Source organism: Orbicella faveolata, unplaced genomic scaffold (assembly GCF_042242905.1).
Source record: "Orbicella faveolata isolate gen_17 unplaced genomic scaffold, um_ofav_v1 contig_2, whole genome shotgun sequence".
Classification (NCBI taxonomy): domain Eukaryota; kingdom Metazoa; phylum Cnidaria; class Anthozoa; order Scleractinia; family Merulinidae; genus Orbicella; species Orbicella faveolata.
The window spans coordinates 16444126-16456874 of NW_028301547.1; the positions used below are offsets into that span (position 1 = coordinate 16444126).

The 12749-nt window shown below is 40.7% G+C and overlaps 1 protein-coding gene and 1 pseudogene across 1 annotated transcript; one reads left to right on the forward strand and one right to left on the reverse strand.

The window, feature by feature from the left end:
- Positions 1-1913: 1913 nt before the first annotated feature.
- On the reverse strand, positions 1914-3934 carry LOC149112155 (uncharacterized). Its single transcript, XM_089289298.1, has one exon. It carries the CDS (start codon positions 3618-3620, stop codon positions 1914-1916), a length of 1707 nt encoding a protein of 568 aa, XP_089145424.1. The 5' UTR covers positions 3621-3934.
- A 1339-nt stretch (positions 3935-5273) lies between these two features.
- LOC149112156 (uncharacterized) lies at positions 5274-8527 on the forward strand (annotated as a pseudogene).
- The last annotated feature ends 4222 nt before the right edge of the window (positions 8528-12749 follow it).

A 12749-nucleotide genomic window follows, 5' to 3' on the forward strand; every position in this document is an offset into this window, starting at 1 on the left:
TCCCCCAGGGCACAAATACGTCCTTCTTTGATATTTTACTTTGTATACTAAACTGAGGAGATGAAAAAGAAACGCGTTCTCCCCCACGCTTCTCGCAATTGTTATTTGTCTTGACTACGATGTATCGCGACAGAAACACTTTGTCATCACGAATAATGACTTAAAAATCGGTTTTGTTAAGCCGCTCCATTGGTTAGGTACTAGTCTAATTTATCGTGCAAATGAGACCCTATTGCATGTTTAATTTGTAAATGATAGCTTAATTCAGGTATTAAAAAGGTATTTATCACATCTTAAATAAAGATTCGAATTTTAAATATACTGGCATCTCCTGCGGATGAAAATAAAAAGGTTTGTTTCCGTGGGAGTTTTAGAGAGGACGAAACTGGAAAGCAACTTGCAGGGACATAGTGTATCAGTAAAAGAGTAGAGGACACATCTTGCTGGTATTTATAACAGCTGTACAAAATGGTACGATCCGGAAATAAAGGCTTTGACTGGGAGTCTTCTAAGAAGGGACCGTTAACTATAGTTGAATAGAATAATTGTGAAATAGTATCGTATTTTAATTCAAAAATCGCATTGGCTTGACATAAGCCAGAATATGGAACAGCAACCATCATAGCCGTAATCAGTATATGTGGTATTAAAGCATTGAATCAGAACCATTGAATAAAAGTCTATTTCAACCTTGAATAAACAACAACGAACTATAACATGAAACGGAATTAACTAGTTGTTTATAAATACTTAATACACAACTGAACGAACAGAATGTTTCTCTCTCCTCAGTTCAAGGAACTGTTTTTTGTTTTAAAGCAAAAAGTCATTAAAAGACCATGGGTGATTCTATTCTAGCCGAGTGGATAATAATGACAAAGCAGATTTCAACAAAATGCTACTTTTGACTTTTTGGCCAGAATATGTTGAGGATGATAAACCATCCCAAACCACGAAATCGCAGATCCAGCCAAGCATTTGCCCAATTTGGACTGGCAACTATTCGCCGTACCTCCAGCACAACACCACTCGAAGATCCAAACTTTTTAATTAGGCTCCTGACGCTAACGATGCCAAGTTCACCACCCTCAGAGAAGTAAATACTCGGGAGCATCGAGACCAGTCTACGGGTGATATCACGAAAACGGACGTTGACTGAACATAGGTTATTATACATCCGGCATACATGGTTAGGCCAGGAAAAACCAGAAGATAATAACGCCTCGGAAAGTATTTTCTCTAAAATTTCATTCGGGAGCCTTTCTATGGGGGTGGTTGCGTCGTTCGTGGAAACCATTCCAACGGTCTCGTTTCCAACAAAGTGGATGGGGATTTGTATACGATGTTGATCTTGTTCAGGCACCTCTCTTTCCTTTCCCATATACTGGCCGCGTGCGTAATCCTCCTGAGTAGATAACAAATCCGCGCCATCATCTTCCACCTCTTCTTCTGCCCTTTCTTCCTGCTCATCATCTTCCACCTTTTCCACCTCTCCATTTGTCTTTTTCTCCTGCTCCTCCTCCTCCAGCAACACTCTGCCGTCCACACATATGTAGTGTTCTCCGTGGTTCTCTGCATAATGCCCCAGCTGAACTCTTGCAGTGGGTATGCTAGAAGAGGGAGAAATTACCGCTGTGGCATCAGGTCCCAAGGTCGAAATTACAACAATTTCAATATTGTACAAATCTGCTGCCGCTTGTAAAGTTATTTGGTCACCATAGGTGCCATTCTTTGCCATTGAGCGTAAATATTCTGCCCAGGGTGTGGCCGCAAAAAGCTCCAAAGGCATACCTTCACTGTTGTTTGGATTGTTCGTCAGGTACTTTATAATTTCTTCCCGGACAGTTTCTGCTGATCGGTGTATACCGAGACGGTTTAACCAGAAGCACAGTGCCCCAAACTGACAGTTTCCGTCACCTGGTGGATTGTACATGAGAGACAAATCCATGTCGGGAAAGTCTAGATCCAGAAAACGATCGCGGGCTGTTAACGGTATGTACATTTTTTTTTCGAAGTTGTTTTATTTTCTGCTGTTTTATTGTTTTAGTTTCTGCTGTGCTTCCTCGGTGGCGTTTTCTAATGCTTGCAATGTCTTCTACCGAAAACCATTCTTCCATGTGTTTAGAAGAATTTGGAGGCCTAAATCTGACTTTATATGTATCAGGATTTGTTTTTCTCTTCTTTACTACTGTGCCTTTAACAACAAACATTCTTTTCGGTGCAAGTTTACCTCCTTTTTGCGGTCTGTAGCGTACCAGAACGTGCTCTTTTACTTTAAAAGTTTCCGCTTTGTGGCGTCGCTTGTGGCTCTTTACCATTCGATCGTTAAGCTTCTTGCTGTAAAGCTTAGCTCTCCGTCGGATCTTTTTTACTTTCTTCAGGTGGCAGGCCAATTCCCGTTTATTTGGCGCTGTGGTAACCATGTTATCATCAGAATCTACACAGTCCAGCGACGCCTTCACTAATTGATTTGACTTCCGCCCATAATATATTTCGAAAGGAGACCTCCAGCCAAGTTCTTCTTTACATTCTTCATTCAAAATCCGGTTATAGTCTTCAAGATTCGCTGCCCAGTTAACCCCTTTTTTACCCAGGGATACTAAGTCGTACATGATTTTTTTTCTTAATCGTCTGTGCGATCTCTCAATCTTTCCCTGCGACTGCGGGTGGTAGGGTCTCGATTTAATTAGTTTTATTTTTAACTGTTTGCAAAGAGGTCTAACCTTCCCTTCGAATTCTGTTCCTCTGTCACTTTGAAGGCGATCCGGTGGACCGTGCTCGCTATAGATCCTCTGAAGTGCCCGACTAACATGTTGGCTTGACTTTTTTTCCAGCGGCCGCAACCACAAATACCTACTGAAAATATCCATTACGCTTAGAACATACTTGTACACGTGCCTGTTGTGGTTGACAGCCTCTTTGCTTAAGTCCATCAGGTCAATTTGATGTTGACCTTGAATTGTCCTGGCGGTTACTGGCCTTGGCATGGCTTTATTTGTGAATTTGACATTGTGTATGCGATACTTCGCTTCGTTGTTTGTCACTCGTAGGATATTTCTTTCGCTCAGACCTGCGAAGCCATCTGCGGCTCGATTTCGCAGTTTTTTACATCCACCAGCTTTTGCTTGATCAAACGTTTTTGCAACAAGACTTGCTATCGACGACTTCTTAACTACTTTCTTGCCATCAAAGTACAGTGTTGGGGTAGACTGAGGTCCAAGGTGTAAGCTATCACGTTGGCGCCAATAGCGCACTACTGCATTCCTCTGTTCGCGTGTGCGTTCTGCCACGGGCAGGTTAAAATTTCCTTGTACCAGCAGCAACAGCGTCTCGTAAGCCTCGTCGCTTAATGAATGAAAATATCTCCCTTTCTTTTCTGCTCCGAAACTGCAAAAACACAGCATAAGGCAGCTCATAAAGGCTAAGATCCATTTATATGCCATACCGGCTTTATCGAAGGAAAAAACTATGAAGTTGCACAATAAAAGAATAGTCTTATCATAATAGAAAAGCCGGCTCCTAGGCGTCAAAATTGACACAAAGTTAAATGACGTTTTTCTCCAAGACCGCCCATAAGCGGAAGAGCCTATGGTGGAGTTGTTCATATGTTCACTATCCATGTACTAATTAACTTTATTATAATTTGTTTAGCTTTATTATTATTATTATTATTATTATTATTATTATTATTATTATTGTTCTTATAAATATTAACCCTCCAAGTTACGACCAGTTTAGGCGCCATGGCGACTAAAATTTTGCCTCTGGTGACCAGGCTTGAAAATGAGTCGCCAACGTGGCGACCATGAGATGTCGTGGGATGCCGTTCGAGTAGAACCGAAAACGAATCTGTACATTATTATTTAGGCAAACGGATGAACACACTTTTTAGTACATGCAGTTGTCATTTAAAAAAAGAATAAAGCAACTTCATGAAATCGCGACAAGGTGAAATAAAAAGAGCAAAAAGAATTTTGGTATTTGTCTTGTAATGGTGTTCAAGGTATCCCGACTTTTAGCCATGATTGTAGCAACTATTTTAAATCCTGTGACTACTCCCCCAAAAATTACCTCATATAGAACATGTGGCAAGTCACTTGAAGTCTCCATCTCCCTTACTAACCCTTGGACTCAACCCTCTCGCGTATCTTTTTATTTTTACCAGGAGTTATTTGCCCTCTGTTCACTTATTGCATTCCATCGTTGCTAAGCAAGCTGTGTTATCTCCAAAATAACAATTGCGAGAAGCGTGGGGGAGAACGAGTTTCATTTTCGTCCGGTCAGTTTAGTATGCAGAGCAAAATATCAAGGAAGAACGTATTTGTGCCCTGGGGGATTAGTTAAGTCATATAATTTCTACCAAATATCCTATTCAAAGGAAATTTGAAAGTTTATTACAAAGTGTGACAACTTGTTGTTACAAAGTGCGACAGCTTAATTTATTACAAAGTGCGACAACTTGTTATTACAAAGTGTGACAGCTATTTTATTACAAAGTGTGACAAGTGTTATTACAAAGTGCGACAGGTATTACAAAGTGCGACAGTTTTATTACAAAGTGCGACAGGTATTACAAAGTGCGATGATTATTACAAAGTGCGACAGAACACACCTCAGTTTAACATACATCGAACACTGTTCGACCACATCAAACGACTGACCATAGTTAGTGGATGCACAAAACCCAATAAGTGTCTACACCTGTCAGAGTTGCTAGTCAGTGGAAACGCTTCGGTCACTTGCGTAGTGAGCAGACAACAGAAGAAGGTGCCCAGTCTCGCGTAACATTCTAGTACAATTCTCGTCATCTTTGTTTGCTTCTTTGAAGTTTGTTTGAATTCATCTATTAATTATGGCCAGAAGAACTCCACTGCTCGTCATTTTAGGTTTGTTCCCGCTGTTTAAAATACAATGACTGTCTCGGGTCGGGAAACAGCTCTCGTAAGGTCTCACATGAATGGCTTGATATCCAGGACAATGGAACAGACAACAGAAACAATGCTTCTAGCCCCAAAACAATAAAAGCTGCTAACAAGCAAAATAATTATAGTTTTACGAAAACTGCAACACTTCTGACTGTTTCGAGTCCTCAAAAAAGATTAAATTAATTAAATAAAAATAAAACACGACAGCAAAACAGCCAGTATACCGATAAGGAATGTTTCGCTCACTGACTTGAACAAGCAATTATTATAGTTGGTGAGCATTATTTCCCTAAATTAGCATGTGACCTCAGCAGAACCTTATTTATTTAGCCTGTTGAGAGTAAAAACCCCTCATTATCATGCACAACAAGGCAAAAACTTAGTTTATCACTGAAATTCAGCTGCGTCATAAAGTGCTCGACCGTTCCTACACTAACTAATACACTAGTAGGGTTTAAAGCACCTGATCTACTGCTCACCGATTAACAATGAGTAGCAGAACACTGATAGAGGTGTTTGGTCATATCGTGTTCAGTTTTACACGAGGAGTGACAGAGCAATACAACCCACAAGAACCTGAACGCACGGCAGTGTCTTTTGACTACAGTCCTCTAGAAAGCACAGACCAAGAATGGTATCGTCACGGAGACCCTGATGAGGAGTATATTTATCAAGAATACAGCGACAGAGAAGCCACAAGCTTGGACTATCGTACGCTGCCTAACAGCCCTGAAATCATGCTTATAGACGCATCTTTAATGGAGGAAAACGACAAATTACAGGAAGATGACGACGACGAAAACGGAGGGATGGCTTGGAAGCGACTCAGACCATCCGCTCTCCGAACGGTCTTTAAATCAATGTACACTGGAGCTTTGATTTCTTTACTAACTGCAATCATCATAGGCTCAGTATACATGTTGATCTGCTATCTATGTTTTAAAACTATAAACAACTGTGAATTGTACCCAAAGAAGTCCATTCCAGTAAAAGTGCAATGGATGAGAACAATATCTGCTGTAATATCTACTGTTTTCCTATACCCGTCGTTCTTTATCTGCACGTTATTTCTACTTCATCAACATCAAGTAAAGGGGGTCAAACGAAAAATGATCCTGGTTATCTGCTTCGCATGGTTCTTGGATACAGTTTATCGAGTGGTTCTACAAGCCTTGGGAATATCGCATTCCAAGCTTTCTTTTTGGCAAAAACTTCCACTCAATATTTTGTTTCTTATGAGTGTATTATGTGAAGCCTATTTTCTAACGAATCACTTCCGTCTTCTACGGACATCATGCAAACAGCGATTGGCTTTGTTCTTACAAATGACAGTTCCTTTCTGTTCTATTATACTTCTTGCCGTTGCTGTGGTCACTATAATTTACCCACTGTATAACAAACAAAGTAAGGAAAGTATTCTACGCCTGGTAATCGCACTCTTCGCTCCTCTCGTTGGAGTGCTATTTAAAGTGATCTCACGAATTCTTGTTCAGCGGCAAGAGAACATTACCCATCCGGGATATTCGTGTGCTCTGTTAGCGCCATTGTTTTGTGTTTCAGCGATTATGTTCCGAGTGTTGCAAGCAGATCTTGACAGTTTACAATCCATGGCTATTCTTGGATTGATTCACGGCTTTACAGAAGTCATAGAACGAAGTACCATGGTTGTGATTGATCACATTTGTCACGTGATTTGGAAAAGAACATCAGCTCCTTGGGGAAGTTTTCGTACTCCTCGCTGTGAGAGACTAATGGCTGATATCGCCATCATGAGCATGTTGTTTGAATCAACTGCTATAGTGGCTGTTAACGGATTATTGTACTTGTATCGATATGTATACTTAAAAGACGATTCCCTATTAGAACTGGTACAGTCTTTTGCTATCGCAACTTTAATTCAATTGGGGATCGAATGGATTTCCACCAGTGTCTCTCTAGCGATCGAGACTCACTATCAGAATATAGCTGTCATGGCTGTTTGGCAAAGAAGATGGAAAAGACACATTTTAATGGCAGTTGTATCTATTTGTCATCAGCCCTATGGATTAGCGCAAACCTTTTAGACACTGCACATGAGCTTTTTGAAGTGCCTTCTACTCAGTATTGTAAAATGCCGTTCACTTAAAACTGGAGATCACAAAGAATCTTGATCTGCAATCTGCTCGACCTAAACAATGCCACACTTTTGATTACAGAGATCCTTGATTCTGGTTGTAGGTTTCCGATGAATTGTGTGTTTTCGCGCCATTACTTCAGTAACCAGAAATCAGACACTAAATGATTCGGCGAGCCGTTACATCATCAGCGTGGAATTTCGGGATTGATATTTTGACGTGTCTCGACTAAGAACTGAACTTAAGCGTGCGAAGGGTTTAGCTATGCGATTTCAAATACTTCACAAATAGCTTATGAATTCGAAACCTCTATGAAGTGATAGATGATGAGGCCTAAGGCCGAATCGACTATCATGCACCTGATAGAAATTGAGAGCGAACAGTCTAGGTTTTTTGGTAGAATTGTTACTAAATTTACTTCAAATGACGGTTTTCAATTATTTTCCTACGCACTTAAATCGGTTGGAAAATTAATGGCTTCAGAAAAGTTTGGACTGACTTCGTAAAGAGATTATTTCTTCTGGGTTTTCTTTCCCTGAGTGCTGCGATTGGCTTACTGAAATTAAGCACAGTTTGGACTGAGTGTTTTGGCCAATTGCTTGATATAGTCTGTCGTGTCATAACCTTTCTATATTCAGAGTTGATATTTTTGAAGCTGGGTCAGTAAATGAAGTGCTCATGCTTATGTAGACAAAGATTATCCTGTTGGTTGACTCTGTTTACTTGCCTTTATATTGCTTTTAAATATTGCTCAGCGTAGTTTGTATAATATCATATATCGTAGTTTGTATAATGTCATATATCATCATTTTCCTTTTAGCTGACTTGGAATTGTTGATTATTTTAAATCCACTTTAGGAACCGAATTATTTAATTATCCCTATAAAAAGTGTGTTTAACAATTATTACTTAAAGGCGGTAGTCATTCGAGATTATGATGTAAATAATTGGGTTGGTACCAGGAGCCCCGATTATGGCTCCTGGTTGGTACAATAAAAGTATAGATATTTGTTTGAGTCTTTGGATGCTCGTTGGGAGGCGCGGTGGCCTCATGGTTAGTGCGCTCGTCTCCGGATCGAGCGGTCCGGGTTCGAGCCCTGGCCAGGGACATTGTGTTGTGTTCTTGGGCAAGACACTTTACTCTCACAGTGCCTCTCTCCACCCAGGTGTATAAATGGGTACCGGCGAACTTAATGCTGGGGGTAACCCTGCGATGGACTAGCATCCCATCCAAGGGGGAGTAGAAATACTCCTAGTCGCTTCATGCTACGGAAACCGGGATAAGCTCCGGCCTGATGGGCCACTTGGCTCGCATGCAGACTTTACCTTTGGATGCGATCCTCTTCAAAGCCAGTTCTGTATGGCGTGACTGTATGGCTAACCGTTTATAGAGTGTGTTCATTTTGTGTTCATTGTCACGCCATTGAGTGGGTAAAGTCAAAAAAATTGTGATATTATAGACGATAAATAAAGAACACAGTTCTCCAAGTTTAACGTGTGTGTGTTATCCCAAAGTTGAGAGCGGCCTCTCCTCCCTGTGATGAAAAAAAAAATTTTTTCTACTGTGACCAAATCAAGTTTAATGAACCTGTACTTAAACCAGGAACACCAGAATAGTAGAATATCGCTAACCAGTAACTGTTAACGTCTTGCAGCTGAAAAAATAGCTGTTATCTGTCGAAAATTATACTGAAATCCAACTGTAAACATGTGCCTGCACATGGCGTAGTGCGCGCCCAGAACAAGTACGAGATAATCAAATGTTTTACTTACTGAGGAGGTGACAGGGAAAAATGTGACTGGCACTCTAAAAGTTTTGAAAAAAGAACAATAACTTTAAAAAAACGCGTGGTTACCCCTACCTTTTGTGTTATAAAATGGAAGTGGCAAGCCTGTTCAGCACGTCATTATTAGTTTCTGGTTGTGAGCAAAACATAGTTACAATGTATTTTAGCTGAACCAGAGGAAGGCTGTCAGAGACGCTAAAAGCGCTGTTGCAACGATTTTGTTATTAAAAACATATCAAAAATGGTTTTTATGTAACCATTCACCATTAAGTTTTAAGATCTTTATAAATATGTTTGCTTTTCTGTATGTAAAGGCGAATTCTAAGAAAATCTGTGAAGAAATATCTTCTCCTTCTTTTCTCAGAAAAATGCTGATGTCAGCTTTTTTGTGAGATTCAAGGCTAATTATCTCGGAAAAATGCGTGGCTACCCCAGTTTTTCTTTGTGGATTCCAATAGCCCTTGCAAAGATCTATTTTTTTCCGCGTGATCCTAACCTGGCGATAAAACCTTTGCATTTAGTAGGCACCGTGCTTAGTATCTTCATGTTGGTGTTGTGGGGGCATGTTGTGTGCAAACAAAACCTCAGTTAAATTTAACACCTCTTGGACCAAAACTACAGCAAAATCGCCGTGATAGAGCCAGTCTCTTTAAGCTTGTTCTGCATTTGTTTCCACGATGGGTATGGGAGATTTAACAGAAGCGTTCCTGCTGATCAAAGTAAAAAGTGAAGCCTTGGAGCCGACTGGCTCATAGCTGCCGGAGCTTATCCCGGTTTCTATAGCATGAAGCGGCTAGGAGTATTTCTACTCCCCCTGGACGGGATGCTAGTTCATCGCAGGTCACTCCCCCGCAATTTGTTAGGTTTCCCCAACAATTCGCTGCTACCCATTTATACTCCTGGGTGGATAGAGGCACTGTGAGAGTCTTGCCCAAGAACACGAAACAGTGTCCCTTGCCAGGGCGAACCCGGACCGCTCGATCCGGGGATGAGCGCACTAACCATAAGACCACCGCGCCTTCCTGCTGCTGATCAAGCTGATCAAGCCGGTAAAATACTGTCTGGGTCAGAATTAGTGCACAGGTGACAAGCCTGCAAGTGTTTCTACACGTAATTCTCTCAATCTTTCACAAGTGTCTCTTTAACTAGATAGAAACACCGAGGAAAAGTTTTTTGTTGCTTTTCGAACAAGCAGAGAGACAAAAGAAAGAAAAAGACTAGTTGCTCGTTTATTTCGAGTATCAAAATTCTATTTTCACACGCCATCATTACATCAAGAGGTCGTGCTAGTTCTGTGTCTCAAATCGAATCAGGGAAAACACGGCGGCTTTTAGTGTGCCCTTTCTGATGGGGTGTTTCCTAATAAGATCCTTAGTTTGGTTTACTTTAGGCCCCGGGCAAACGATCGCAACATTTCAACACAACATATGTCAACGTTGTTGGCCCAGCATTTGCAAGCTCCGGCCAAACGATCGCAACATTTAAAGGCAACATATCGCAACATTGTTGGGCGCGACATGTTGCACGCGTTTGGCCACCCTGTTACAACATGTTGCGACATGTTGGGTGTTAAAAATCGAACTAGTGCGCATGCCCTGGCACAAGATTGTTTCACGAACCTGGCTAAACGACTACAACATCATGCAACATCCACAAATGTTGCAAGAAAAATTTGACCAATAACACCCAACATGTCGCAACATGTCGCAACATGCCGTGACCAGGGTGGCCAAACGCGCGCAACACGTTGCGCCCAGCAATGTTGCGATATGTTGTGTTCAAATGTTGCGATCGTTTGGTTGGGGCTTTAGGCTAAAATAGCAATTTTTAATCAATAGCTTGAGAGAAGTTTAGATTGACTTTGTAAAAGATTATTTGTCATGTTTTGGTTTTGCTTTGGCTGAGCTCTGCGACTATCTTATAATTTTATAGCTTGATCAGTAAATGAAGTGCTCGTGCTTATATGCAGATATTCTAAACAAAGGTTACGTACCCTATTGGCTGACTCTATTTAATATATCTGATACCTTTTAATATTGCGCTGTGATTGTAGTACCAGACATATTAAAATATCCCATTAGTTTCTCTTTAGCCAACTTGTTGATTTTTTGCTTTTATATATATAACCGAGCTTTTTACTAGACACTGCAATGAGACTATTAATATTATTACACAAAGCCGGCTGTATTCATACAATAGAATAAAGGTATCTATCGGAGTCTTTTGCCAGGATCCTCTACAATTCCAGGCTGACCAAATTGGTTAAGGCTCACCAACCTGTTTCAATAATTGTGTGGATTTTCTAAACAGAGCAGTATTTTGTTATGCCAATTTTCTCGGACGCACGAATGCAAATAATTCGAACAGAGAGACTCAACCAGACAGTTTCCATTCCCTGCTGTTGTTATGAAAACTGCTTCGTGTTGTTAACTGAATGTATATCGAGTTATAGATACGCTTGAAAGTTTAAAGAGCACCCGAAAATCTAGATTTACTCTTGGCTACGCTCATTTTACGTCTCCAGATCTAGAGCCGCATGTCTATACCTGTCCATCTTAGCCGGCACAGAAGTTCTTAGTTCAAACAAGTAGCTGATCATATCATAGGTCTCCTGACCCACTCAGTTTTCCCTCGTGCCAAGCTAAGAGTGACATTTCATGCGCCTCTCGCGCTCAACAAACTCGTCCATGGATCAAGACAAAACTTGACTAAAGCAGGTTGAGCAGAAACGATAAGCATGAAGCGATTCTTTATTATTGACAGCTTCGATACTGATCGAGACTTCCTTAGCTGAATGCTAATCACATAGTTCTTCAAAATGATAATTATGATATTAGGACAAAGGAAGCTGCGCACGTTAAACGAGTAAAATGATACCTTGCTCAACATTTTGTGTACTTCAGTAAGTCACGTCAACTTCACCTGAAAGATAACAGATAACCAAGGATTTTAAAAAGCACTTTGGAATCTCCGCAATTATTCAGTCATTCAGCTAAAAGTAAGAGTAGCTATAGTTATTGTGGGTACAGGCAATCCACTTTGAAAATTTCAGACCATGACTTTAAGTAGTTTAATTTGTTAAACCAAGCAGACATGAATAACACGCTGATAAAGGTGTTCAGGGTTCACTGTGTTAAGCGTTACGTGAGGCAAAATTGCATATGTTGGAAAAAAAGCTAGAAAAAAACTGAGAAGAAAAGTAAGTTTCGATCCACGGACGCACGGGTCGAGAGGAATGACGTGCTTCGATTCAGCCACTGACAGAAAACTGCAGCCAAGGTCAAACCACAGGAAGATGCTTGAGAACACGTTGAAAACACAGTTCCTTTTGCTTAAAAATTCATTCCAAGTTATCATGCCATCAGGTCGACAAATTAAATTCAACTTTTTACTCGGGCTTTCCGAAGGAAACGCCCAAGGTAAAAATTCGGCTTCTTTTTTTTTTTTTTTTGCGTTCATTTAGAAATCGCCGTTGAGGTTACGGCGCATGCGTAGAATCTGCATAGTGCGCATGCGTAGTGTGCGCTACTGAAGCACACGGGCGAGTAATAGCGGATGGTGTTAAGGTCTCGTTGGTGACTGCGAATATTATGGAATCTAAAACGTTCAAAACACATACAAACGCATACATTTCTCAAGGTAGACCCACATTAAAAGATGTTGAGTATTTTCGGAAGGGGTCGGTCCGCGAGATTTACGAGAGATCAATTTACGAGCGAATCTTTACGAGTGAACCTTTTATCGTGAACCATGCTATGACTGCTTTATCAAATGAACTACCTATCGAAAATCATGCTATATCAAATCAGCTATCTCCTGTTAGCCTACGTAGAAATCGTCGTGTGGGTAAACGTGATCGAGAACCCAGCAGATTGCCGGTTCGAATTTTGAAGTCTGAGTATCAAAAGCAGAAAGCTGAAGGA

Bases quoted from the DNA above. Each gene is read 5' to 3' on its own strand.
- LOC149112155 (XM_089289298.1), bottom strand. From the start codon at position 3,620: ATGGATAGTGAACATATGAACAACTCCACCATAGGCTCTTCCGCTTAT.